At 48.9% G+C, this 27,222-nt stretch overlaps 5 protein-coding genes across 8 annotated transcripts; 2 read left to right on the top strand and 3 right to left on the bottom strand.

Annotated features, from left to right (window-relative positions):
- Positions 1-214: 214 nt before the first annotated feature.
- LOC112889482 lies at positions 215-2,632 on the top strand. Of its 3 annotated transcripts, none has more exons than XM_025956153.1 (3): positions 215-1,508; positions 1,964-2,149; positions 2,327-2,632. In XM_025956153.1, the coding sequence occupies exons 1-3, from the start codon at positions 303-305 to the stop codon at positions 2,573-2,575; spliced, it is 1,641 nt and encodes a 546-aa protein (XP_025811938.1). In that variant the 5' UTR covers positions 215-302; the 3' UTR covers positions 2,576-2,632. The 3 variants fall into 3 exon arrangements, with proteins under 3 accessions (XP_025811938.1, XP_025811937.1, XP_025811939.1); XM_025956152.1 differs by having other exon boundaries at positions 2,240-2,632; XM_025956154.1 differs by having other exon boundaries at positions 2,259-2,395.
- A 1,073-nt stretch (positions 2,633-3,705) lies between these two features.
- On the bottom strand, positions 3,706-5,965 carry LOC112889484. 2 transcript variants are annotated; one of them, XM_025956157.1, is made up of 3 exons: positions 5,138-5,965; positions 4,334-4,604; positions 3,706-3,828 (listed from the first exon to the last, which is right to left on the bottom strand). In XM_025956157.1, the coding sequence occupies exons 1-3, from the start codon at positions 5,564-5,566 to the stop codon at positions 3,791-3,793; spliced, it is 738 nt and encodes a 245-aa protein (XP_025811942.1). In that variant the 5' UTR covers positions 5,567-5,965; the 3' UTR covers positions 3,706-3,790. The 2 variants fall into 2 exon arrangements, with proteins under 2 accessions (XP_025811942.1, XP_025811941.1); XM_025956156.1 differs by having other exon boundaries at positions 3,729-3,831.
- A 9,204-nt stretch (positions 5,966-15,169) lies between these two features.
- On the bottom strand, positions 15,170-16,634 carry LOC112890629. The gene is made up of 3 exons (XM_025957483.1): positions 16,116-16,634; positions 15,405-15,741; positions 15,170-15,201 (listed from the first exon to the last, which is right to left on the bottom strand). Exons 1-3 carry the CDS (start codon positions 16,632-16,634, stop codon positions 15,170-15,172), a joined length of 888 nt encoding a protein of 295 aa, XP_025813268.1.
- A 1,630-nt stretch (positions 16,635-18,264) lies between these two features.
- LOC112889483 lies at positions 18,265-21,575 on the top strand. Its single transcript, XM_025956155.1, has 4 exons — positions 18,265-18,505; positions 18,718-18,775; positions 19,997-20,251; positions 20,320-21,575. Exons 3-4 carry the CDS (start codon positions 20,004-20,006, stop codon positions 21,368-21,370), a joined length of 1,299 nt encoding a protein of 432 aa, XP_025811940.1. The 5' UTR covers positions 18,265-18,505; positions 18,718-18,775; positions 19,997-20,003; the 3' UTR covers positions 21,371-21,575.
- Positions 21,576-22,518: 943 nt separating this feature from the next.
- Positions 22,519-25,030, bottom strand: LOC112889485 (glutathione S-transferase T3-like). Its single transcript, XM_025956158.1, has 4 exons — positions 24,624-25,030; positions 23,208-23,337; positions 22,785-23,117; positions 22,519-22,711 (listed from the first exon to the last, which is right to left on the bottom strand). The coding sequence occupies exons 2-4, from the start codon at positions 23,328-23,330 to the stop codon at positions 22,595-22,597; spliced, it is 573 nt and encodes a 190-aa protein (XP_025811943.1). The 5' UTR covers positions 23,331-23,337; positions 24,624-25,030; the 3' UTR covers positions 22,519-22,594.
- Positions 25,031-27,222: the final 2,192 nt, after the last annotated feature.

The following is a 27,222-nucleotide window of genomic DNA, read 5'->3' as shown; positions in this document are numbered from 1 at the left end:
TTCTGTAGTCTGTAGAGATGAGTCGCGAAGCTGCTGTCACAAGTCCTGGTCTTGTTAACTCTAGCGTGCATCCATATCTGGGCGCCGTAACCCCGCAGCTGAATTCGCAGGTCCACCTTCCGCTGACAGGTGGGACCATTGTCGCGGCATGGATGCGAGTCGGCCACGCAGCCGGTGCTTGGTTCGATTCAGACGCGGGCACGGCCTACTGCTGTGTGTACTTGTATACCCAGGGGGCTCGCCGCTATGCTACGCAACTACTAGTCCCCTGCATCTACGGAGACGAGCCAATCTCGCGCGGCATGGGTTCCACGGCGGCGGCGGCGGAGGATGCGCGCGTCGCGAAACGCGCAAGGCTAGCCCCACCGGCCGGCGACGCCGACCTGATCAGCGGCCTCGACGACGACGTGCTCCTCCGCGTCCTCGGGCTGGTGGGCGACGCGAGGGACGCGGCGCGCACGGGCGCGCTCTCGCGGCGGTGGCTCGGCCTCTGGACGCGCGCCCCCGCGCTCCGCTTCTCCTCCCAGCCGGGGGGATTCTGGAGGGCGGCGCCAGCCAGCGCCGCCTCCCTGGAGCGGTACGCCGCCTCCGTCGACGCCGCCCTCGCCCGGCGCGCCCGATCCGGCTGCGCCATCGAGCGCCTGTCGATCGCGTACGCCGCGGGCTCCGAGCACTACCCGGTGGAACAGCCGTCGTTCGCCGACGCCGCGGAGTGGTGGATCCCGTGCCTCCGGGACACCGTGACGGAGCGCATCCTGGAACAGCTGATGCCGGCGTCCGTCCGCGCCGCGCGGGGGTGGATCGGGTACGCGTTCCGGCACGGGGTGAAGTCGTTTGACCTGGACCTGCAGCTCCCTCTGGTGCGGTCGAATTTTCTGTGGGAACGTGACGGCGTCGAGGAGGTGGAGCTTGACGACGAGCTCCCTAGCGCTGTCAGGCTGGAGACCATGCGTCTGGCGTTAGGCGGCGCACAGCTCCGGCTCCCCGCCGCCATGACATTCGCGTCACTGACGAATCTTTCGCTTGAAAGGATCGGGATAGCAGCCGGCGGCGCTGCCCTCCTCGGCCACCTCGTGTCGTCGGCGACCTGCCCGCGCTTGCAAAAGCTGCGCGTGAGGTGGATTTACCTTCCTGCTTTCCACGAAGAGATGGCGATCGAAGCCGACGTGCTCTCGGAGCTGTGGATGGAGGACGTTAGGATCCTGATGTCACTGAAGCTTAGAACTCCTAGGCTAAGGGTCTTGCACATATACAAGTGCTTCCACGTGGCGCTCAGGATCTCAGCTCCGAGGCTAGAAGAACTTGCAATAATATTTCAACCAGCATGCCCACCTAGGTGGCTTGAGATCGATGGTGACTTGCCATGCGTGCGAAGCCTGAAGATCTGCCTGTGGTCGCATCTCTCTCGTTTCTCTGGTTATCGCGAGGCTGATAACGATAAAAACATGTTGCTCCTCAGACAGTGTAGCTCCCTCACATGCCTTCAGGTGTTCCTTCGCGGTGCAAAGGTACGTCTCCCTGTGTCATTACTAGCATAGCTAAAACCAAACACCCTATGAATGGCTAGCTTCAGTAAAAAAACGTATGAGGAATGGCGGGCAATACAACTGCATTTAACTTTCCATTGATATTACATTTAACATCATTTGTGAGTTAAAAGTAGACAAGTTTTTTTCTTGGCGAAGTTGAAAATAAAATAGATGAGTTGCTCAGTTTTTCTTGTACTTCTATCTCAGATGACTTTAACTTGATTAATGTTTCCACTGAATTGTTAATTTTACTAACATTCTTCAAATGAAATTTAACAGTCCATCCCTCCAAATATTTGTGCTTGTATCTCCTATGTGTTTCTTTCTTAGACTTGCATTTGTTCTACAAACTGGATTTGCATAAATTTGTCATCCTATTTGCACAAATGTTCAATTATCTATAACCTCATTGCTCCTTTCCCCCCTCTAATAAGGCTTCCAAGAAGGACGTGGACATGATAAAGAGTAGGGTACCACACCTCCCTCATATCACATCTTTGGCCGTTAATGTTGCTTGTTCGTTTAAGCGGCATGGCTATGGTGCTAGCGTGGCAAGCCTCCTCACACGATTCAGCAATCTGAGACGGCTCAGCCTACATTTGCCCTTCTTCGACGAACTGGTGAGCACCTGCTTATCCTAAATGTTATATTGAAGTACTTCCTTTCCGCTGCTCTAAACCTACATGTATGTATAAATATCTGTGCTGCAGGGCAATAATCTACCTGCAGGACTAGATCTCTTGTGCCATCACCGATACCATTGGAAATCCAATGAGATTTCCATGGCTCACTTGCAGGAAGTAGAGCTCACAGGGTTGACAGGAACTGACTGTGAGGTCTGGTTCATGAAAACCATGCTGGCAAGCGCCAAAGGACTCTTTAAGGTGGCTATAAGTTTCAACCCATACTGCTGGCAACATCAGGGGAAGATGGATGCGTTTGAGCGTATGCTACTTGATGAAGGAATGTGGACTTCCCACCGTGACACACATATGCTTACATGTCTTAGGGAATCGATACCTGCATATATAACTTGTGAGATGTGAGGTGTGATGAGACTTCAAAAACCTATGTTTAAAATAAAACGCCAAGTAAGTTATGTTTGTGTATTATGTATGCACTAATGCCTTTTTCCAATTATGACCCAATGAACATGGTTACTACAATCACTACTGCTACTGTATAATGGTTTCAGATTTTTTTTTTCAAGTTCTGAAACTCATAGGCCAATTCAAACCGCATCAGGTCAGCACAGCACATCAAACCTACTAGCAAAAACAGACAGGACTTGCCGAGTCTCCTGAAGCTACCAGAAGAAAAGAAGTACGGCCTATTCTCATCTCATTGTAGCCAAAGCAGTAATACTTTTTGATTTCTGAAAAGATGAACTCTGATATTGGGTACAGTAAAAACTGACACTGGTCAGGGGCAAGGTGCAGAGCAAACACCAATATGTATCACCAAACAGAATGGTGGTAACTACAACTAAGGTTACTGTGCAAAATCGTTGCAGCACTATTTCCACATAATGCTTTCACCAATTTGTATGAGATCAAAAGAACAATTCAAACTTCTTCGGATCAGCACTAGCGCCAAACTTACTACCATAAACAGGAGTTTTTTGATGGAACAATATCAACAGTTGCAGTTCTGCATTCTCAAAATAAAAGACAAATTACAGTTCTAAAATTTGTACGGTAGATTTTCAAAAAAAAATGTACGGTATACTAGACTATTTTCAGGATTCCATTACTTTCCAAATAATAATTAAGAAAAGGAGAGTTGATAAAGTTCTGGGTAGAGTGTGATTTTCAGTTGGTGACTCCAAACCTAGTTCAGAAAACATTGGCTGTGCAAAATCGCCCAAGCATTATTTCACATAATGCTTTCACCAATTTCAATTTCTGAAACTCGTAGGCCAATTTAAACAATATCCGGTTAGCAGAGTTCATCAGACCTACGACCAAAAACAGGACCTGCTGAGATTTCAGAAGAAGTACAGCCACATCTCATTGTTTTCACATAATGCTTCTAGCAAATTCAAGTTCTGAAACTAAAACGCCAATTCAAAAAACGTTTGTCGTCAGCAAAACGCATCAACCCTACTAGTACCAAAAACAGGACATGCTGAGTTTTCTTTAGCTAATCAACTATCGGGATAAAAGAAGTACAGCCGATTCTCAACTCATTGTTTCCGAAGCATTGATGTTTTGATTGTCAAGTCTGGTTTTGTTGTCAGAAGTCTTGACTCTGCTATTCCTCTACGGGGCGTCGACGTTTGGGTACTGTAGCCCTTGGGCTGCTGAATTGGAAAAACAATGGTCCAGTTAGGAAGTAGGCACCATGTATTAGTGTTGCAACAGTTCAAAATTTGATATTCAGTAACAAGAGATAAGATCATCATGTAGGTACACAAGTGCAAAAATGTAAATCCTGAAAGCAATCTAAAGTATTGTCACATCTGAATTTTCTGAACTGATACAGTAATAGATGGATCCAGTAACAACTTCTAAATTCAGAGCATCTCTCGCATCTGTGAGAAAGACAAATACACTATAACTACAACTAACGATAAACTATTTATATTCATCTACCTCCTCCTTATCCATATCTTGTTTCATATTGCCATGCAAATGACTAGAATAAGAACCAGAAACCCAAGAAAAAAACTAGAAAAGCATAAAACTATGGCCTACTGAATATATTACAAGCAGCGACAGGTTTTTTAAACTCTCACAAAAAGTTCAAAACTAAAGAAATGCTGTGACTGCAAGCATATGAGCAATGGCACACTGTATCCTCACCTCTGGACCAGCTCTCATAAACAACAATCTCCACAGTTTGGTTATTGAGAGGCAGGTCGACGACCAGAGGGGTCAGCCGCCCGTGAGAGCCTGCCCACACGCACATAGTAATTCTAACAGCGTGCCACTCCTCCAGCAGGAATGCCAACTCGTCCCTGAGGCGGGACACTGAATGGCCCTCGAAGACTAAGAGCTTGGTGCTCTCATAGTCAATATTCCCGTATTCGTCTGCTTTCATGTACAGGATCATGCGGCGCAGCAGCATGGGATTCTGTTGCAATGGAACAGAGCACTAGTGATACAGAACCAAAACAAGCAGACAAACTGGTAACTGAATGAACAAATCTGAATATGTTTCACGGTGAGAAAGGAAAAGTGCAGACCAGACCTAGATAAACTGCTCTAGTGATCTATCAAGAAATGACCAAGATTCGACACTACGTCGAATAGCTCAAATTGTCCAAACAAACGTCATGAGAAAGAATTCAGACAACTGCTGCCTAAAGTAAACCAGGTTCCGAGGCATAAGAATGTAACAACCAAATACACAGAAATAGAACTTTTGAGCGGAATTGCTGCAATCATTGGGCATGAACGTAACATAACACGCAGCATCCAGTAACTAAAGTTTCAGTAACAGAGGGAAAACATCTGACAAGAATGCAACGGTTGCGCCCAGGAGAATCGAATCATCAGGTTTCAGTAGTTCTTGCAGATGAATTAAAAAGTTCGATAGATTCCAACAACTCTGCTCGGCCCAAATCAAAAGCGAGAAGGTGGAAGGATGGGGAACGGTGAGCTCACCGGAGTCGGCGGTGGAAGAAGTGGCGGTCCCACCCTAGCGGGGACGGCCTCGACCGCCCAAAGCCGTGACCATCTGCGGTTCTCGGGGTTGTGGAGGAATAGGGCGTCGCCCCGGTACCCGACGGCCTCCCAGAGGATGTCTTGCTGGTCTAGGTCATTGAAGTAGCAGCACTGCACGACTCCGTCGACTCCGTCTGGTGCGTAGTTGATGTACTCCGGTGAGGACGCGAGGTAGCGGCCGTAGGCGGCGCTGTGCAGGAGGACGAAGCTGTTGCCGCTGCGCTCCACCCGGTGCACCGCCCAGACCGTGCTCAGCGAGGCGCGGCGCGACCTCAGCGAGACGCCCACCCCGTCCTCGTCGGCGTACAGGTACGTCCCGTGCGCGGGGCTCCGCAGCCGCACGTGCGCACGGTCGGGGAGCAGCTCCATCGCCGGCGCTGGTCGCCTGGTGCTGCTGCTGCGGCCGGGGCGGAGGCGGACGGCGGCGAGGGAGTGGGCTCCGTTGCGAGGAGGGAGGCGGTGGATAGGGGAGAGAGCAGAGCAGAAGGTGTTCGTTGCGAGGCGGTTTCGTTTGGGCGCCGAGGAGGAGGCGGGGGCATTTCAAGCAAGGAAGGCGACGGGCTCGGGTGGAATCGCAAGCGCAGGTCGGTTACGGAACGAGCCACCTGTCCGCCGGCTGGCAGCCAGCGCTCCAGCCTCTGTCATGTGGGCCCAGCGCTCCGGGGCCCAGGTACGGGGACGCCGGCCAGTGTTCCAGAGAATGGCCAGCGCTCAGGTGCGAGGCGGACGTCGTCGGGGAGGGCGTTGATCCCGCACCCGAGGCCGCGCCGCCGGGAATGCCTCTGGCATGGTTCCAGGCCTTCGGGTCGCAGGGCGTTCCATCGAGCAGGTAGCGCTCACGCAAACTGAATTTGTCAAATCGGTGAATGAAGGAGCCGGGAATCCATGGAGCATCAGAAGAATCGCAATCCTGCAGGAAAAGCAACAATCGGACAGCAAAATGACAGAAAACGAATCGGATCGAAGAGGAGATGGGGAGAGGAGGGAGCTACGGACCTAACCGAATGTAGTCTGCAGCCTGCTGCCTGCTTGCCGGCAAGCCTGCAACCGAGCGTCTGCCGCGGGAGCCGAGTTCCACGGTTCCGTTCCAGCAAAAGCTGTGCTGCTCATCAGATTTTCCGATTCATATTCTATACCTCCTCCTCATCAGACATCAGATGTACTACTTTTCGTGAGTGCTCCTCAATTGTTGTTTATAACAGACCAAAGATTGCTAAGAGGTCACGGTGATATGGATGCAACTATGTAAGAATAAAAATCGAATTGGTTGCCCAGATGGCTTATGCTGTGAAAAAAAAAATGAATCAGGTGCCAGAATTGTGTCCAAACCAAGTTGCTTCCTGTCAGAGTAATGCATCAAACCTACTACCAGAGTTTCTGAGATAACTGAAACTTGAACTTAAAGGCGACAGACGATTCTCGTCTTTTTATCTGAAACAACGACATTTTTTATCTCTGAAGAGATGGATTGCGAAGTTGTAATCAGCGGTCCTGGTCCTGTATGTCTCCAAGCCTCCAAGGTGCATCAACATCTGGGCGCCGCAACTCCTCGGCGGCTTGAATTCGCCACAGGCGAGGTGGTAACATATTCAGTTAGGCAGAATGTCATGGATGATGCTACTGTTGCAGCAGTTCTTATAGTCTAACATACACTTGTAAATTACCAAAAGAAAGAAAACAAGAACAGTAGTTTGTCGGGGGGAAAATAGCCACTAATATTTCAGGCATTTGGAAGTTCTAAACTGGGGATCGGATTTTTGACACAACTGAATGTTCTGAGCTTCGCGTGGTCGCAGTTTGCAAAATGTGTGTCTGCTCGTCAGTATGACCAACTGATCACCTTTCAGACGACTAGGAGAAGGGACGCCAACTCACCAATTCTGGCACTGGAAGGACTGGCGGTGACACTCTCGGGGTGACGGTCTCGGACATCCAGTGCACCATTGTGCTCCGGTTGTTGCGGTCGTCGACGGTGACGCCGGTGTCCGCCCTCTGCGCCGACGGCCGTCCACATGACGGCTTCCAGGTCCGGCTCGTCGTAGTTACGCTGGACGGCGCGGTTGGAGCGCGAGGTACCGGCCGTAGGCGGCGGCGCTTTGGAGGAGGATGTAGGTGTGGTCTCCGAGCCTGAGCGCAACCTGGATCAACCAGTGCCCGAGCACTGCATGGAGCATCTGATGCTGGCGTCCGTCGACGCGGCGCGACGGTGGATCCGCTACGCTTTTCAGCACGGGGTGAAGTCTCTGATCATGGACCTGCGTCTGCCGGAGCCTACAAACCTTTTCGGAATGTACTGTGACTACGACGACGAGGACCATGGCGGCAAGAACGGCAACGTCGGCAAGAAGCCAGTGGTGGTGCTCCTTGACGATGACCTCCCTAGCCCTGCAAGCCTGGAGACCATGCGCTTGGGATTAGGCCGCGCGAGACTCCGGCTCCCCGCCGCCATGAAATTCGCATCGCTCACGGATCTCTCGCTCGAGAGGATCAAGATCGTAGACGGCGGCGCTCGCCTCTTCGCCCGCCTCGTGTCGCCGGCGAGCTGCCCGCTTCTGCAGAGGCTGCGCGTGGCCAGGCTCCGGTTCCCCAACTTCAGCGAAGCGTCGCGGCTCGAAGAGCTGCTCTCGGAGCTGTGGGTGGAGGACGTCAACGTGGTGGCGCTGGAGCTGAGGACCCCTCGCCTCCGGGTTCTGCACGTAGACAAGCTGTACCACCGGGAGCTCGGGGTCTTGTTGTTCCAACTAAGGTGCTCGCCTAGGCGGATCGAGGTCGATGGAGACTTGCCGTGCGTGCGTGTCCTCAAGCTGTATCTGTGGTCACATTACTGTCACCAAGCCGTTCATTGCGGTGAGCAGCGCAATAACGATGGTAGCATGCTCATCCTCAAGCGTTGTAGCTCAGTCACAAGCCTTGACGTGACTCTTGACGATTCAACAGTCTTAGGCACCTCAGCTTGCACCTACCCTCCTTCCTCAGCCTGGTGAGCACCAACTTAAACCTGCCAATCCTACCTACTTACCTTTGCAGTTGATTCCTCTCCCCAACCTGTTGCACTAAATCTACATGTACCTGTTGCATTGCAGAGCTATGACCTGGGTGCAGGAATAGGCCACTTGTGCGATCACCGAGACCATTGGACATTTAGCAACAACGAGATTTCCATGGCTCACCTGGAGGAAGTAGAGCTTACCGGATTGACTGGGACCGACTGCGAACTCCGGATCATGAACGCCGTGTTGGCAAGTGCGAGAGGACTCCATAGAGTGGACATAGGTTTCAACCCAAAGTGTGGGCAACATGAGGGCAAGATGCATTTGAGCGCATGCTACTTGACGAAGGAATACGGGCCGCCCACCGTGTCACGCGTATGATTGCCTTTCGCAAGTAATTCATATACTAAGGTTGCCACCGTTTGATATAAAAAATTTGTCAAATTTGACTAAATTTTTTGTTGCTCAAAGTCCATTGGCAAGACTAATAGCGTAACATCCCGGGTTTCCACCCAGAATGTTAATGTGCAAAAATTTGAATTTTCGAAAAAATTTCGTGTGTATGCCTTGGCTAGAACCAAATTTAAGTATAAGCTCTCTCCATCTCGAAATCTTAGTAAATTCAACTCAACATTTTAAATTAAGGATCACTAAGATGTTAGTGTGACTATTTGGAGTCTTTTGGACTTAATTTGCAATTTATCATGTTTGAAATTGTTGTTTGGTTTCTATTTGAATGGCCTTCAAAGTGCCTGATTCAATTGAGTGGAATTTGAATTTGATTGGGACATTCAAATTCAAATTCAAACCCTAATCACCTTAACCACCATGGGCCGGAACCCAACACACGCACAGCCCACCGGCCCACACGCGCACGGCCCAGGCCAGCTTCTCTCCTTCTTTCTCCCACCGCACAGCGCAGCCCACGCGGCCCACAGGCCACGGCCCAGCCCAGCCAGCCGGCCTCACCGCACCGCGCCCTTTCACCTTCCGCTCGGGGCAGCTGACAAGCGGGGCCCGCTTGTCAGCTTTACCTTCCCACTCTCTCCGTGCCTTGCAGCGCTCCGTCCCGGCTCCGCTCGCTCCGCCCCGCGACAAGGCGCCTAACCGCCGCGCCGTTTCCCCTTTCGCCTGTGCCGCGCTGCCCCCGCTCGTGTCACTGGCTGCCCTGCGCCTCGCCTGTCCCCGCTCCGCGACACGGGAGCGAAACCGCTGCGGCTCCCGTGTCGGCCACCGAACCGCGCAGCACCGCCGCGATGCTGCCATGCGTCCCGGCACGGATGTCGAGATTTCCCGACCGCAGCCGCACCCCCAGCCCTAGCGCCGCGTATAAGAAGCCTAGCCGCAGCTGCGAAACCCTAGCCACCCTGTTGCTTTTCCCCTTTCCGCCGTCGCTACACCAGGAGAGGAGGAGGAGGAGGAAGAGAAGGAGCAGGAGCACCGCGAGGACGGGGACGATGCCACCGCGCCAGGAGCACCTCCACTAGGCTTGTGCCCGGACGACAACATCGACGCAGCCGCGCGCCATGCATGGCCCCGATCCGCCTGCACCGACCCACCACCGCGTCAGGCCTCTCCCCTCGCCAGCGAGCCCACCGGTGAACATCGCCGCCACTCACCTATCCCTTGCTATCGGCGTGAGCCACGGGCCGCCGATGAGCCCTCCTTGGCCCAGCCTTAGGACCCCTTTCCCATCCGGCCATCGTGCCGCTCTTGTGCAGGAGCCCGCCGCGCCGCTTGTCGAGACCGCAACCGTCGTCGCCCTCCGCCGCCGCGTCATGTCGCGGGCCCGGAATGCCGGTGCCCCGTGCACGGCACGGCCACGCCGCGGCCCTCGGAACCCAGGACCCGTGCGCATGCATGCGCAACCGCGCCGTGAGGCCGAGCCGTGCCCCCGCCTCGCCGCGCCGCCGCTCGGCCAAGCCGTGCCCCCACACCGTGCTGCACCACGATCCCGCCACGGCCTTGCCGTGCGCGGTGACCACGCAACGCGGCCGCGACGTCGCGTTCGCGTCGCGGCCAAACCCCCTCGAGCATTCCCTCAAGCACGCCCGGGGCGCTTGTCACACACACTGGCACCCACACACACACACGACCACCCGGGGCCCGAGCCGCACTGAATCTGGCAGCCACACCAGATCTGGTGGGAGACCGTCAAGCAGGCCCCGCCTGTCGGGGGGGGGGAGCGTGGGGCACTGCCCCTGGGCCCGTTTTGTCAGAAAGAGAGAGGGGGAGAATTATGGGTTGTGGACCAGCTTGTTAGACCAAGCCGGCCTGCACGCCTAGCCAGCCCAAGGACCCGAGCCGGCCTGTTGAGTCGCAGGTCGAGCTGACCCGTGAAGCCAAGCCGAGCTTGGTTGTGCCTTGAGCCGGTCGTATCCCTTTTCTTTTTCTTTTACCCGACCTGATTGGGGGCCCCACCTGTCAGCCTCTGGGTCAGACTGACCCGTGGGACCCACTGACCCTATGACCCGTTGATCGGTCAGCGATGACATCAGCAGGGCCCACTGCTGACGTCAGCAGGTACTGACCCCACCAGTGATGTCATGCTGACATCAGCATGCCACGTGGCATGCTCTGGTGATGCCACGTGTCACTGCTGAATGTTTTTCTTTTCCAAAATTCATTTATTAATTCCAGAAATAGGTTTTTCCTTATAAAATTCATAATAAATCGAGCGGATCTCCAAAAATTATGAAACTAGTTCCATAATTCCTCTAAAATCATGAACTAACCGTTAGAGTATGTTTTGTGGTGATTTGGATCTTATTTGGAGAATTTTGAGTATTTTTGCACTTTGGTCCTTGCTCTTACTTATATTTGCGAATAGGACCTGACCACGAGGAGTTGACCGACGGCCAGGACTACCCGGAAGTCCAGGAGGACTTCAAAGAGACGCCAGGTTCACGCCCATCTATGATCTAAATACCTACTGGCATTGCTTGCTAGATATGCTATTGCTACTTGTGTAATTCTATCGAGATGAGCGTGCATAGCCTATCTTATTTACCCGTACTCCTTGCAATCCTATCACACTTGTTAAAATATATGAAAAGCCTTGCCGTACCTTGAATGTGTATGTGTGAGAATGGATGGATAGTCTTGGCGTGAGTGGAGATACACTACTTAGGAGTTGGTGTTTAGGGCTTTTAGCCGGGAGCGGGCGAACTTAACTCGATCATGGATCGAGGGCTTGGGGTGTGTATCTTGGCACACCCTACGGAGTACCTGTGGTGGGTACAACTTGCTGGTTACATGGTTGAGGTGTTGAGGGCACCCGTCAAGGGTGCAGTTGCGGACCACCGTGGTGGAGACGTATAGGATGAAGATGCCCGTTTCGGCAGTTAAGGACCGGGTGAGGGTAACTATGACTTGTGAAAATATGTCAAGCGTGCACACAACTTACCCATTATGAGGGTGGACCCGGTTTGGGGCTAGCAAGTGCGGCACCAAGCCGGCAGGAGGATCGAGTTCGGTGCAGGGGCAGGAGGTGCTGACCTCACGTTCCTTGAGACGCATGGGAGGCTTCACGGTCCCGGGACGACCTCTTGTGGGAGGATGCGCCCAAGACCCGGGAAAGCCGAATGGTGCCGTGGCTCCTAGTCCTGTTTCAGTAGACCGGTGTTATGTCTATTAGTCGGCTGATCTCCGACTTGTGTCGATTCGAGTGGGTCCAGGTGTACAATCCCTGCAGGGTGAAATCTATACGTATAGCCGCGTCCTCGGTCATGGACATCCCTACTCCTCTGTTGCTCTCATTAGTTAGTGTTACTCATGATTTGTACCTCCCTCTTGAATGACGCCCTGCTAGGGGGTAGTTGAGATGCGAGGAAAATGAGTCCTCACATCGACTTGGTGGTTTGGAAGCAGGTGTGCGTTGACCAGGAGTCCGGAATGCCGGAAGGGCCCGAGTCAGGGATGGAAGAGGAAATGAATACTTATATATGATGTTGCATGCATAGAAAACTCCAGCTTTATCCCTTGAACTTTGTTATACCTTTAGTATAGTCCACTGTAAAGTTTGCATTCAGATGGTGACCTGAACCTATCCCACACCTTGGGGATAGCCTGGTACGATGCAGGATCCGATCCGGAGTTCGACCCCAACGATGATGGTTGGTACGACTGAAGCCCGTGCTACGCTCGAGTTACCTGTGGAGAAGGTTCCAGAAGATGAAGGACGGCGAGAGGCCTAGTTACCGCTTTGCGTTTTCTGCTTGAATCGCTCTAGCCGAGAGGCTTGTAATAAATTCTGTACTACAAATCCTATAGATTTATGTAATAATTAAACCCATATTTGATCTTATGTGGAGTATGACAATAATATTATGCATGCAATGAGTTCTGTATGTGATAGCGCTTGATCCAGAGACTATCACAATGATACAGAGAGTCGGATTCCTCGATTTGAAAATCCGGTTTGTTTCAAATAGGATCTTGTTACACTTTATTGAGTCATGTATGCATGAGATCCCGTTTGCTAGAAAAGAATTTTGCCACACACTACACCAAAACAACTCAATTTCATCGGCCGCATTTATTTTCGTCAGCCTATGGCAAGTTGATGAAAACTTTCATCGGCCTACCCAAGCCGACGAAATTAAACTTATTTTCGTCCATCTAGTCACGACCGACAACAGAGTTAATATTTTCGTCGGCTTGGCCAAGACCGCATGGATTTATTTGATTTTTTACAAACGAAGACTGCTGCCACGTACCGATAAAAGCATGTGAGTGCACATCGAATCGTCGTTTCTCAATTTGTCAAGAGGAACAATTGTTCCATTTTAACAATTTATTTGAACAATTGTTCCGTGTGAACATTTAATTTTTTTTGAACATGGAACAATTTATTTATCAAGCTGGAATAATTGTTCCACTTTAACAATCAATTTGTTTTACCTTCGCAATTCCAGCTAGAAAAGAAATTGTTCCACCAGAAGTGAAAGAAAAATGTAAGAATAAAATTTACTTTTAGAAATAGGAAAAGAAAAAATGAGAAAGAGAAAAACAAATTGAAAACGTACCAAGAACTAGCATGTGCTGCAGCGTTCGGGACGCGCACACAGCTAACCAGATGACGTAGGCCACAGGCTAAGTAAATGGGCCAAAAAATCATGTCACACCTCGCGCGTGGGCCGTGAACGAACAGTCGGGAAAATGGGCCGTGAACGAAGAGGCCATTACTGGATACTCCAAAATCACCACATGGGCCACGGCTACTTTTTTTTTTTGCAACGCCCATGGCCCAACACAATACATCCCTCGGTCCGCGCGCGAGGCTTCCCCCCGCGGTCGTAGCGGCCCAGGTAGCAGGCCTCGCACACGGTCTCAGGCCCACAGCACAGAGACACGTGGCGTCCGTTCCATTCTCCTTTCTCCCCTGCCAGCCCATTGCATCTCGCCGCCCTCCTGCTGCAAACGCGATCGCTGGCGGCGGCGCAGCCGAAGCTAGACCATCACGGTCTTCACCTGCCCAAACTGCAAGCATGGACCACCCCGGCCGCGTCAACCGTCGAGTGCCGCACCGACCTCGAGCACGGGGTCGCCGAGGCGTCATGCGGCGTCTCCGCGTCTACGACCTAGGAGCCCCTACGGCGCCGGCGCCCGCGCGCTGACGGAACCCGTCGAATGCTACGGCGAGTGGGTGGTTACGAAGCGACGGCGATGTCTGACCCTGACCGTGCTGCAGTTAGTTTCAGGCGGCTCCACGTTTCAGGCCGATGTGTTGCTACCATTTTGCCTGATTTTGCCGGGGCTCGAAACTGCAGCGCAGAGAGAAACAGGATTCTGACCTGGAAACGAGTAGCATATCACTATATTGTAGTTATCTTCGGCTTGGCACAGAGGCGTGAGCACGCAAACGGCTTTGCAAATTGGGAACATGCAGCAGTGAAGATTGATTGTGCATACTCAAAATTCAGTAAATAAAGGGTGCTCGATTCTCTGCCAGGAAGAGCAGAGCTCTGATTCCAAGTCCTTGAGCACATGTGATCAGTGATCTAGAATGCTTAAAGACTAGGATCTGATATAATGTGATACCAATCTCTACTTTGTCAAACATCTCCCATAGTCACTTTCGATGCATCGGTTGCAGTTGTGCATAAAAGGACCAGGCTAGGTTATCACAGTGTTGACTGATATTGACAGATCAATAAGTGGTTGTCACCCAATACAGATGAAGATACTATACAACCAATATTACTGTGCAAAATCTTGAAGCGTTATTATGCTTTCACCAGTTTTAAAGTTCTGAAGCTGAAATTACGATTCAAACCACTTCCAGACGTGTTGACTTTTCGGAAGTTATCAGAACAAAAGCAGTGCTACCAATTCTCATCTCATTGTATCCAAAGCAGCAATAGTTCTGATTTCTGAAGGTGAAGAGATGAATTGTGACATTGTTATCAGAAAACCTTGCTCTCGTATTCTTCTATTGTGCATCAATATTTGGGTGCCGCAACTCCAAAGCCACTGAATTCACAAAGGAAACAGGGTTTAGTAAACTAGGTAGGAAGCAACGGTGTTGCAATTGTCGCAGCAGTGCAAGATAAGCTGTTCAGCATCAACATCAACATCAACATATCGGTTGACAAGTGAAAATTTTGAAATTTTGGACGGTGATCCAAGCAATGGCACAGCTTAATTTTCTGAACTGATGTGGGAATATCTAAATCCAACAAGCTCTATATTCGGACTATTCTTAGTAAAAGATACTGCAAAGCCCAAGAGAAATGCAAATGAACGACAAAACCTGAAACTATTTATATCAATCTACCCCTGCTTATGTATCGCTTGTTTTAGATTAGTCACCACCAAACAAACCATACCATTCTCCCATACGCATGACTAAAATAAGAAATGAAAATCCCAAGAAGAGGATATAAACGCAAACAACTATACATTCAAAACTAGAGAAAGTCTCTGAAAATATGTGAGCTATAGCCTAAACTAAACGGTAGGCAAGTTACTTTTACTACTGTCATCTGTACAGTACCACGATTTTCTGAACATCTGCCATGCAGAAACAAATTTATTGATCTACAGCAAATTCAGGACCACAGAACTTCCCTGAGCATATGACCAATTATACTGTGTTTTGAAGTTAGTGTACCTACTGTGGTCTCATTAGCATGGTCAACTGAACCCCTTCCATGAACAGAGAAACAGATAAAAGTTGCTGAACAGACAACTGAAAAAAACTGCAAAGTTCTCACCTGGTGACCCTGTTGTGAGGACAAAGATGTCCATGGGCTCCTCGCAGCGAGGCAGGTCGATGACCAGAGGGGTCCGCCGACCATAGATGCCTGCTTGCACGCACACCGTGATGCTGAAGTTCCCTTCGTCGCCGATGAAGTTGGGTTCGTCCAGAAGGTACAACACCCTGCAAATCAGGAGGTACACGGACCTGCCGTAGAACTGGAACGTGGCCCAGCCGTGCTGGTTGAAGTGGCCGTGATCATTCACCCGCACGTACCGGATCGTCCGCAGCGGCTCTATGCTGGGCTGGGCACGCCAGGTGAACAGGCTGATTATGCCGGGTCCTCCTAGATTCTGTTGCAATGGTGGCAGAGTAATGTTTAGGAAACCAAAACAAATAGACAGCAGCAGCAACTGAATGAACGAATCTGAATACACATCGACGAGAAAGAATTCTTGCAGAATCAGAACTTCAGAGCGACAGGAGTAGTAATCTTGGCACAAAATGTACCAAGAATAAAGTATTACAGCCTGAGCTTCAGTAAATTCAGACTATGGCAACAATGCAGTTATCAGATCGAGCAGTTCTTGGAGAGAATCTACGCAAAAATGGAACATACAGGATTGGTGTTCCAAGTAGTAACCCGTTCGTGGAATCGATAGGTTCGAAGAATCATTCTCCGCCCAAATCAAATGCGAGGAGCCGAGGAGCGCAAGAAGGAACTCACCGTTTTTGGAGTTGGAAGGACAGGCGGCGCCTGTCTCGGGGGGATCTCCTCGACCATCCAATGCATCGTCGTGCTCCTTTCGCTGAAGCTGCCAATGTCATCATCGACGGTGACGCAGGTGTGCCAGCGGCGGTACCTGCCGTTGGCGCGGAGGCTTCGGGCGAAGCCACGGTGTCGCAGGACGACGACGCCGTCGCCGGCATCGCCCGCCCCGATGGCCCTCCACATGACGGCGTGCAGGTCCTCCTCGTCGTAGTCGCGCTGGACGGCGCGGCGGCCGCGGAGGCCGGGCGGCGGCTCCATGGCGGGCGAGAGCGCGAGGTACCGGCCGTAGGCGGCGCTGCAGAGGAGGACGTAGTGGAAGTCGCCTCGCTGGACCAGGTGCACCCGCCACGCCGCGTTCAGGGATGCGCGGCGCGGGCTGAGGGAGACGCCCACCCCATCCTCGTCGGCGTAGAGGTACGCGCCGCGCACGAGGCTCCGCAGCCGCACGTGGATCCCGTCCGGGAACCGATCCATCGCCGGCCGCCGATGGTGGTGGTGCGCGGCGGCGAGCGGCGGAGCGCGCTGCTGCGAGGGGGAGAGGAAGAGCCGGGGGCGGAGCAGGCAGGTGTTCGTTGCGACGGTTTCGTTTGGGCGCCGAGGCGGCCATGCGGAACGTTTCAAGGCGAGGCCAAGTCGGTTGTCGCCGTGACGTGCCGCCCGTCCAATGACAGGTGGGCCAACGTCTGGGCTTAGAAACGATCGAGACGGCCTTCCAAAAAAATTAAACAAATATGCATGAGAAAAAAAACCTAAAGCACAGTACTATTTTTTAAACAAGTGGCTTCGACAGTGATTAGCCCTGCGAAACTAAAAACATTTAGCAAAGCTGAGCTAGAATTAAAAACAAGACCATCAATCCACTATCGCACGGGGTGAAAGAAATAAAACATCAAATCCAACATTAAAAACTAGTTATTAAGCTAAAAGGTAATTCATGGGATGAAAGGAATGCAATCTATCGCCAATGTCAACAAAGTTCGACACGCTCGGATTATCATCTCCCTCTGGTGTTCACGGCGTTGCAACTGAGCCCAATGCTGGAGTTAGTATCATATGTTCTTGAAGCCCATAATAATAATATTAATTTTGATCTTTTATTTAATTTACTTTTTGCAAATTCTATGTAATAATTGACACTATTTTCAATGCAACTTAATAGGATGATATTTTATCAGCTAAATCACTTAAAATGTGATTTATATCAATTATATGTGGTATCGTAGAATCGTAATCGTATGGAGCCTTCGTGCCCTACATGATAAATGAAAATTAAGATACTAGATTGGATCTGTATTATTTTGGCTTGATAAGATCGTATTCTAATATTTCAAGATATGGATTGGCATCCTGGTAAATAATGAACCTTGAAGTCCTTACCGATCATTTTCCCTTTAATTAACTCTCGTGCCCGAGATTGCGTCAATTTTATTGTATACTACACTGCAGTAGTACTTCGTTTTTATTTACATGTCGTATTAGGTTTCTCCTAAGTCAAAACTAGTTAACTTTGACCAAATCTTATACTATCCAACGTATGCACTATCAATATAAATTTGATATTGTAAATGTTAGTATTAGATTCAATAAAATAAATTTGATATTGTAAATGTTAGTATCAATGTATACTTTATGATGGTCAAAGTTTGTTAAATTTAACTTCGGATAAAAATAAAAACATAGGGAGTATAGAACAAGTTTTTTACTGTGAATGTTCTATCAGTAAACAGGATTGGTTGTTTTCGAACAGTTCCAGAACGAACTTGTCAGTTTTGGCTTAAAAAAACTTGTCGGTTTTGACATTAAAGAAAAATTTATCAGCTTCTAGCTTTGTGCTCGGGGACCTCGGCGAGTTGTCGTCGTAGAGGAGGGCCGTGATCGAGGCGTGGCCGGCCATCTCCAGCGGGCCCTGACGACCTGGCGTCAGCGCAACAGAGAATGGGCTCCGTAAGAAACACACAGAGCACGCCGGGGCCCAGTCTATTCGAATTTCGAACCGCGCCAACACCAACACGGCCCAACCGAAGTACCCTGCATAGCTACGGGCACTGTCAGCGCTGATAGTTAGCTTAGACCATCTCCAGCAATATTACCCATCTCCTAACCCATATTGGGGAGAATCCTATGGGACCCACAATTTATCCGAACTCGGTCTGTCCTCCGTTTCCAGCAGTGTCTCGGTTCGGCCTCCCCATCCGGCCGGCGGCGCTCGCGGCGGTTGGTTCCCGCGGGCGGGCGGAAGAAGGCGGAACAGTCGCCGGCGGGCGGAAGAAGGCGGAAGCTCACGACGCGGCCACGGCCTGATCTCGACGCCTCGACGCGCCCACGGCCGAAGCTCACGGCTGAAGGTATGTCTCTCTCACCCACATCCATCGTCTTCCCCATCTCCCGGCGCGGCGGCGCGGCGACGCCACCGAGCGACCGACGCCGTCTTCCTACTCCCCCCCCCCCGACCCTCGCGTCCTGACCGTATCGAAGGTTGTTTCACGCCATCCACTAGCGGCCCCTCTCCGCCGTCCACTGGCACTGCCTGCCTTGCTCATCCTCTCTGCCCGACCAGGCTGCGCTGCCCGCCGTCCACTAGCACTGCCTGCCTTGCGAACCCCAGACAACAAAAGGTAAGCAATCCCCTTCGTGACACCTCTCAATTTTGTGGGATTTGATGTTGAACCCTAAAATTTGGGGGCAAAATCAAGAAGCCCTACATCTAGGAGCATGGCTAGTGCTCGCTTTCACTAGAGAGCGTCAATAGGAGGCTAGTAGGATAATATTCACTTATTAACACTACACTTGCATGCCATTTTTACCTGCCCACTCTTTTGGCTGTGCTGTCTTATTTGCGTGTTGTCTCACTCTTTAGTCTCCTTTCCTATAGATATTGTGCTCAAATTATATGATAATGTGCAACTTTGATATGGATACGAGCTATGCATGGATGATGTCAAATAGTGTTTGCATTAGTATGCAAATTGCAATTTAGTCTACCTGTCACCTGGGAGGAATATAGTCCAAGGACTAGCCTTGAGGGCAAAGAGTGCTACAAATCAGAACAGGTGAAACTTTGGGTGCTATTAAATTGTAGTGGAACATTTCCGTGCTATTTTGCTAAAGTTGGGAGTTTTGAGGGAAACAAGCCATGGTCACCAAATCGAGCTGAAATTTTGTTCACTGGGTTAAGTGGACAATGTGGCTTCACTCACCAGGAAATTGTTAGTGTTCACTATTGCAAATTTAATTCAACTCAGGCTATTTTTAGGCTGCTTACAGCTCAAGTTAGATTTTTCGGTCCCTGGAGTTGTGAGGTTGCAGAGGGTTTCTTTTTCTTTCTCTCTCTTTTTCTTTTTTTTATTGCAGGAGGTTTTGCCCCCAAATCCATTATGAACCTGATGATGTTACATACTGAACACTAAAAACTAGGGCATTGAGTTAGGATATAGATATAATTTATACATTTATACAGAGTGATTCAAAGCAGATCCCTAAACTGATTTACCACTTGCCACTGTATGGAATGAAATATACCTTTTGTTACTTTAATGACAAATTGCTTGTGACAATGCTGTGCAGGTCAATGTTTGTGCAGCTAGAGGTAAAATTTTCCTTTGTTGCTATTAAGTTATCTGTGAGTTTTGTATGATTCAAGGAGACATAGTCTTCAGCTAGTGGGTGTGCTCGTTGATGGAAGACGACCAGATTTTAGTTGAGCCAGATGTAAATGTAGCTTGGTTGAGTGCCAATGTTAACTAAATACTTTCTGCAATCGTTGCCATTTCATTACGTGTTCTGAAATCTTGACAGTACAGTTTGAAATGATAGCTCATGTGTATGTTTCGATTTAGGTTTACGATGGCATGGCTTCGAAAGCTTCGGCGTGAACACAGGCAAGGGAGTTGCAGTGTGTACGACGACATATTGGTGGCGACCACCATTGCTCGTATCGGCACAGAGGAAGAAGAAAACAAACCTAACCCACGTCGGGGTTCAATTGTAGGACGCCGGACCATTGCACGAGATAGATACAGTGGGTATTGCCGTTTGGCGGAGGACTATTTCGTTTCCAACTCGGTCTATGGTGAAAACTTGTTTCGCCGCCGGTTAGTGTCCAACTATTTGTTTACCTTCTCTCCATCCTTATCTTATTATGGTTTCGTTGTCTTCACAGGTTCCGAATGACAAAGAATATGTTTGAAGATATCAAGGACGCATGTGAGCAAGCAAACGTATACTTTAAATGGAGACAAAATGCTGCGGGAGTTTGGGGCTTGGCTCCAGTACAAAAGGTAACTGCTGCTTTGCGCATGCTTGCATACGGAGGTCCAGCTGATAGCCTAGATGAGTACCTTCGGATGGGAGAAAGCACCATAATTGAGAGTGTCAACCAGTTTACACGGACCATTGTTGATCTATACGGTCCTAGGTACTTAAGGCAGCCAACAAGAGATGAAATACAAATATTATTGCAAGTTGCTGAAGCACGTGGATTTCCAGGGATGTTGGGTTCGATTGATTGTATGCATTGGGAGTGGGAAAATTGCCCTACCGCTTGGCATGGTCAATATAGAGGTCACTTTAAAAAACCTACTCTTATTCTTGAGGCAGTTGCTAGCTATGATACATGGATATGGCATGCTTTCTTTGGACTTCCTGGATCATTGAACGACATCAATGTGCCGCATCGTTCACCAGTGTTTGACAATCTAGCAGCGGGTAATGCTCCGGAGGTTCAATTTAATGTAAACGGTAGGGAGTATAACATGGGCTACTATCTGGCAGATGGTATATATCCCCCATGGGCTACTTTGATCAATGGTATTCAACAGCCCAGAACTAACAAGCACAAGGAATTTGCGAGCAGGCAAGCAGAATTTCGTAAAGATGTGGAACGGACTTTCGGTATTTTGCAAGGACAATATGGAATCATCAAAGGGCCAGCGAGGCTATGGGATCAGGTCGACCTAAAGTACATTGTAGACTGTATCGTCATACTACACAATATGGGTATCGAGTACGAGAGAGGATTGCCTCAGCTGCGGGCAACGGACTATGAAGGTGCGACGGATCCCAGATTGGGCGATGACAATACAAACGTGCCGGAGCTAGCATTGTTGATGGAGAACCACCGTAGGATCCAGAGCCGACAAGGAAATGCACAGTTGAAGCTTGACCTGATCGAGCATATTTGGAGCAAGTATGGAGATAGGGCCAACAATTAGTGTGCAGTGTTGTATGGATTAATGTATCAGTTTTTGTATGGAGTCCTGTATGGAAACATGGGTATCAGTTGTTGTATGGAGTCCTGTATGGATTAATGAATCAGTTGTTGTATGGAGTCCTGTATGGATTAATGTATCAGTTTTTGTATGAAGTCATGTATGGATTAATGTATCAGGGATGTATGGAAATGAACAGTTGAAGCTTGATCTTATTAGCCATTCTGAATGGATTGTATTTGCATACAGGTTGATGCCATATTGAAGTATATACAGGTTGCTGAAATTTGCCCTATTGAACAGCATAATTCCTGAAAATAATTTGCCATATTGAAGAAACATTTGCTTGAAACAACAGCAGACAATGTACATGCCTAGGTTCAATTATCGTCATACTAATAACAACAAACAAACTGCACCTCACAACATTGTTTTCACAGAACTCTCACAGTCTCAAAATACAACTTGCTGCCATATTGAATACAATCTACGTACAGCTAAAACCATATAGAAGCATAATTCTCATAAGCATAATTCTCAAAGCTGAAACCATTATTCTCACAAGCATAATTCGCACAAATATTACAAACCATTGTTCTCACAAATACAAATTTTACAAACCATTGTTCTCACAAATACAAATATCCTAAACCATTGTTCTCACACATACTCGATACATGGCTGTCATGGCTGACAAGCAGCCATTACTTAACTAAAACAATACGGCTGTCATGGTTGTCAAGCATCTGAACGCCCGCCACTTGCAAGCGCCCTCGAGGCAATCTTCTTCTGCTTCGCAATATAGTAATCCCTGACCCATGGTGCCAACTTCTCCACATCAAGACTCATGACCTTATCTTCTTGTTCTTCCTTTTGCAGGTTCAAAATCTGAGTTGCAATCTCCAGTTGTTTCTGCTGAATCGAAACATGTTGCTCCTGCAGGGCAAGCTTCCTCTCAGCCCGTGTAGCAATCGCCTGGGCTTCCTCAATGGTTGCAGCCTCTACTCTTGCATCGTACTTGGACCTATCTTCATGAATCTTTTGCAGCACGTCTATGTATGCTGAACTACTAGAAGAGGTGTCAGCAGGGGTAGTGCGCAGCCTTTTTGACTTGTCTCTTCCTGGTGGCCGGGTAGGAACAGATGAACCCTCAGTCCCATCTTGAACACTAGCACCCGGAGAACCTTGAGACACATCTTGGACACTAGCCTTCTTGGTGCCTTTCTGTCACTCCTTCGCTAACCAATCATTCCATTTGTTTGAATGGCGAAGAATTAACCAGCAATGAATCAACTTGAATGGGTTTCCAACGATACCGGCGTACATTTGCAGAGCGTCCTTCACCTATACATATATAATATAAGCTTGCGCCGACACATGTATCACTTATGAACCATCGAAACTATTGAAGAATTACCTTGTCATCTTCACTTTTCCCACTCTGATTGCACCTAACAATGTCACTATAGAAACCACAGAAGCGGGCGGTATCTTTTTGGATGTCTCCCCATCTGTGTTGCAGAGAACTGAGAGACCTCACAGTAGGATTCCTAGTAACTTCATTGTAGTACTCACTTATCCTTGTCCAATATGACTTGTAAGTTTGGTTCACCCCAACTGCAACATCCTTTGACACGTTTAGGTAGGCAGAGCAGAGTGCCTCGTCTTCATCTTGAGCAAAATTCTTGGACCTCGAGGTAGTACCCTTCTTTTTTCCACCAGGAGCCAGCATACTTGCGGCCTCTGCCTCCTGAAACACAGGACCATCAATCATTCCAGAATGAAGCACCTCCTATATGCATATTCATAACCTGGTCACTGAGAACTATATACGACATACCTGGTCATTCGAAGGCACATCAAGCGGGGTGCCATTCATAGCAGTGAGGTCAATGGTGGGTGTGTAATTTATTTGACCATTGTCCTGCCCCTGGGAACTAAATTCATTCCAGATTGATTCCATGACAATTCTACAAATGTAGAAGCACAAGATAAGTCATGTAAACTTAAGCAAATAAAATTTGTACAAAGTGCATCTCATGAGAGAAAACAGGAGTACTCATGATGTATATTTCTTATATATTTTCTTGATGTTCTTCAGATACTGTCTACTCTGTTTTCTTCATGGTTCTATGGAAAATAGCAGCCTGGTATTGGAGTAAGATAATCTCATGAAGTTTAGGTTAATCTGCTGTGTTGGTTTTGCATTAGGGAAATAGACCATTTTGATAGCAGCCTGTGCTTTACTGTCATACATTAGTTTAGTACACAAATTCAGACAATGGAAACACAAAATTATTTTGCTTCGCCAATGGGCTAAACCACAAGAAACATAGCTAGATGATAATTTATACAGTTAGTTATATTACTTTGCGAGTCCGCGTGACCATTCAATAGCTTCTGGCTGCATGTCAAGAATAGATTTCCCTTATTCACCTATGCTTGGACTTTTCTCTGTTGTCAGACAATGATTGATCGGTTGAACGACACACGACAGGATCAACGAAACAGATGGACAAGAATATCTGAAATGAGGATATCTCAGGATAAGATGCACGATGCAATATCTGACCTATAGCTATTGGTTGCTTTGATGGAAATTCAACCACCACCCTTCGATTATATTTGCACCCTTCGATTATATTTGCAGTATGTTATATTAGATTGGCAGAACCATTTTTTTATGGGAAGTCTGAACTTTCATTGAACATTGCTCTTTTAATTTATATTTGCAGTATGTTAGGTCAGATTGACCGCTTCCATGGTGTGGATTTAAGGTTGTTTTACTATTTGATTTGGGGCTGGATCAGTAGATCAATGAGCATGTGCTGCTAAATCTGGTTCTTGGTTTATGAACCTATTGCTATTGGGACTTATGTTGACATAGTATTAGGGAGCTCACTGCTAATTCATTGGCATTGAGGTAAGTCTATTCCCTGATCCATTATGTGCCCATTTCAATCACAACAACTATTCTCGCATTCATATTTCTTATCTTCTCTGTCGTGATGCATGATAGTTTCATGGTTCATCAGTTTTCCATCAGCAACAAAGTGCCTTTCTGAATAAAGTGCTTGATAGTTCAGTGTTCAGCAAATTTTGTTCATGAATTCAAGAGTGAAAGCTAGCTATTTTCCAAAATATACAGATTGGCTAAACTATCTACAGTGGCATCAGTTCCATCTTTTCCCTTCGCCTAGATCTGAGAGGGAAATCCCTAGGTCAAGGGGGAAGGGCAGAGCAGGGGCATGCATACCGGGTGGGGGTGCTTCTGGACCCGACGAAGAACCTCCCCTAGTAGGGCTTGGCCTCCGGAGCTTGCAAACCGTGCCGTCGCCGTCGACCTCCGACCTCCTGCCGATATACAGGCTCGATGCGGTGCCTACAGGCCACAAAAATGCATGGGCGCAGTACACCGGGGAAGGGCGCAAGTGCGGAGGAAGGAAGTAGAGAGTGCACCGCCGCTGAATCCAGTGCTGGCGGAGAGGGGGAAGACGAGCGAGAGAGAGTACCGTGGGGGAAGACGAGTAGAGGAAGATGAGCAGAGGAAGACCGTTGGCTTCGACCGATGGGGGAGAGAGAAACACTCGTACAAATGGGTGGCTGCGGGGGGCGCTGCGGGTTTTGGGGGGCACGTTGGGGTAATTGTTGGAGGCGTGAACAGTACCGAATATCCTTTATTTTAGGAGAAACGGTGGGATACGGGGTGCTGCTGGAGATGGTCTTAGGACCAATCGATCCTCCTGTTGTTACACCTAGTGCTAGTCTTCAGTTCAGGTAACACGTCGCACGGCCGAGGCTCGCGGCAACAGATCATGCGCATGTATGAAACTGGAAGACACTGCACACTATACATAGAGGATTGGTTCCAAACGCCGAGTTCAGAAGGCACTGCAAAGTCGTTCAGGCTGTTAAATACGGATCGGCTACCGCATTGATTAGATTAGGAAAAACATTGATGCTAATACAAGCCGTGCAACAGAGAGAGACAGGGGAGGAGCACGGGTATACCTTCGTGCCCTTGGGTGGCGGCTAACATCGACGTGCCCGCCATGGCGATGTAGTGCGGGAGCTCGCGGTGGTCGAGTCGAAGGCGTTCGTGCTCGCGGTGGCCGAGGTCCAGGTCGCGTCCACGGGTTCGTGGTCGAGGCAGAGGGCGCGGAAGATGGCCGGCGGTGGAGCTTCCCGTCGCTGCCGCGCACGACTTAGATCAGATAGGGTTTGACTGTTGGTGGGGTGGCGGCGGCCGGTGATTCTCGTGATCCGTGCCGCTGGCCCCCACCTATCTTTATAGCGCGGCGCGACGGGGGCCACCAGCTAGGAAAGAGCTGGAGCGCCCCCGATCAGGGCGCAGAGGTGAGGCGGCCCATCGGGCCCGCTAGGGTCCGATGGTCCAGGGAGATCAAATCTAACAGTCTCCCCCTTATCTCACCCTGTACTATTCTTTTACTTTTACTTTTTCGCGTTTCGTCATAGATTTGTGTATAGAGCATGCCTCATCGTCACGATCATCCGTCGATAGATTCAGCAGCTACAATTCACACTTCCATTCAGAGACGGATTCTTTAACCTTTTGGGCCCTTGTAGTCCGAAGATCACAGGCTATCCCTTAGCCCCATGCCGGCTACGTGTTCCTTGAACATGCTGGGTGGTAAGCCTTTCGTTAGCGGATCCGCAAGCATTTTCGCTGTGCTTATATGCTCGAGATTTATAATCTGATCTCGGACTTTATCTTTCACAACATAATACTTTATATCTATGTGTTTGGCAGCACCACTTGTCTTGTTGTTGTGTGCATACATTACTACGGGCTCATTATTGCAGTACAACTGTAATAGTTTAGATATATCATCAACCATTCTCAGACCGGGTACGAACTTCTTTAGCCAGTTCACCTGCCCTGTAGCCTCATAACATGCAACAAACTCGGCATACATTGTGGACGATGTAGTGACGGTTTGTTTGCAACTTTTCCACGATATTGCTCCTCCGGCTAGGGTGAACACATATCCTGACGTGGATTTTCTATCATCTTCTGCATAATCGGAGTCTGAGTATCCTACGATACGCAGAGATTCTGTTTCTCTGTATATTAACATGAGGCCTTTGGTTTCTTGCAAATAGCGCAGAACCTTCTTTACTAACTTCCAGTGTTCTGGTCCTGAATTACTCTGGAATCTGCCAAGCAACCCGGTAACGTAAGATATATCAGGGCGTGTGCACACTTGTGCATACTGTAAGCTTCCCATAGCAGAAGCATATGGTACCATTTTCATTTGATCGATTTCATATTGAGTCTTGGGACATTGAAATTCCCCATATCTGTCACCCTTAACTGTAGGTGCAGGTGAGGCACTGCATTTATGCATGTTGAATTTCTTTAGGACCTTTTCTATATATGTCTTTTGAGACAGTCCTAATACCCCTTTCAATCTGTCTCGATGAATCTCGATTCCTAGAACGAATCTTGCTTCACCAAGATCTTTCATCTCGAAATATGAGGATAAAAACTTTTTCGTTTCTAGTAGCAGACTGACATCACTACTTGCCAGTAGAATATCGTCCACATACAGGATTAGGAAGATATACTTCCCATTCTTGAACTTTGCGTAAACGCAATTGTCCTTGACATTTTCTTTAAACCCGAATTCTTTTATTGTTCTATCGAACTTCAAGTACCACTGTCTTGAAGCTTGCTTTAGCCCATAAATCGATTTCTTCAGACGGCATCCCAATTTTTCTTTACCTTCCACGACAAAACCTTTCAGCTGTGCCATGTAGACGGTTTCATCTAGATCCTCATTCAGGAATGCTGTCTTTACATCCATCTGATGTAATTCTAGATCATAGTGAGC

This window comes from Panicum hallii, chromosome 4, assembly GCF_002211085.1.
Source record: "Panicum hallii strain FIL2 chromosome 4, PHallii_v3.1, whole genome shotgun sequence".
Classification (NCBI taxonomy): domain Eukaryota; kingdom Viridiplantae; phylum Streptophyta; class Magnoliopsida; order Poales; family Poaceae; genus Panicum; species Panicum hallii.
Note: the sequence above shows the minus strand (reverse complement) of the source record. Positions and strands in the feature narration are given on the sequence as shown.

Coding starts and splice junctions, on each gene's coding strand:
- LOC112889485 (XM_025956158.1), bottom strand. CDS start 23,330: ATGGAATCAATCTGGAATGAATTTAGTTCCCAGGGGCAGGACAATGGT. Junction 23,118..23,207: donor ATGTGCCTTCGAATGACCAG/GTATGTCGTATA, acceptor CCTGTGTTTCAG/GAGGCAGAGGCCGCAAGTAT. Junction 22,712..22,784: donor GGAAAAGTGAAGATGACAAG/GTAATTCTTCAA, acceptor ATATATGTATAG/GTGAAGGACGCTCTGCAAAT.
- LOC112889484 (XM_025956156.1), bottom strand. CDS start 5,566: ATGGAGCTGCTCCCCGACCGTGCGCACGTGCGGCTGCGGAGCCCCGCG. Junction 4,605..5,137: donor TTCTTCCACCGCCGACTCCG/GTGAGCTCACCG, acceptor CCATTGCAACAG/AATCCCATGCTGCTGCGCCG. Junction 3,832..4,333: donor TTATGAGAGCTGGTCCAGAG/GTGAGGATACAG, acceptor TTTCCAATTCAG/CAGCCCAAGGGCTACAGTAC.
- LOC112889483 (XM_025956155.1), top strand. CDS start 20,004: ATGGCATGGCTTCGAAAGCTTCGGCGTGAACACAGGCAAGGGAGTTGC. Junction 20,252..20,319: donor GAAAACTTGTTTCGCCGCCG/GTTAGTGTCCAA, acceptor TTGTCTTCACAG/GTTCCGAATGACAAAGAATA.
- LOC112889482 (XM_025956152.1), top strand. CDS start 303: ATGGGTTCCACGGCGGCGGCGGCGGAGGATGCGCGCGTCGCGAAACGC. Junction 1,509..1,963: donor TGTTCCTTCGCGGTGCAAAG/GTACGTCTCCCT, acceptor CCCTCTAATAAG/GCTTCCAAGAAGGACGTGGA. Junction 2,150..2,239: donor TGCCCTTCTTCGACGAACTG/GTGAGCACCTGC, acceptor TCTGTGCTGCAG/GGCAATAATCTACCTGCAGG.
- LOC112890629 (XM_025957483.1), bottom strand. CDS start 16,634: ATGGATCGGTTCCCGGACGGGATCCACGTGCGGCTGCGGAGCCTCGTG. Junction 15,742..16,115: donor TCCTTCCAACTCCAAAAACG/GTGAGTTCCTTC, acceptor CCATTGCAACAG/AATCTAGGAGGACCCGGCAT. Junction 15,202..15,404: donor CCTCACAACAGGGTCACCAG/GTGAGAACTTTG, acceptor TCTGCATGGCAG/ATGTTCAGAAAATCGTGGTA.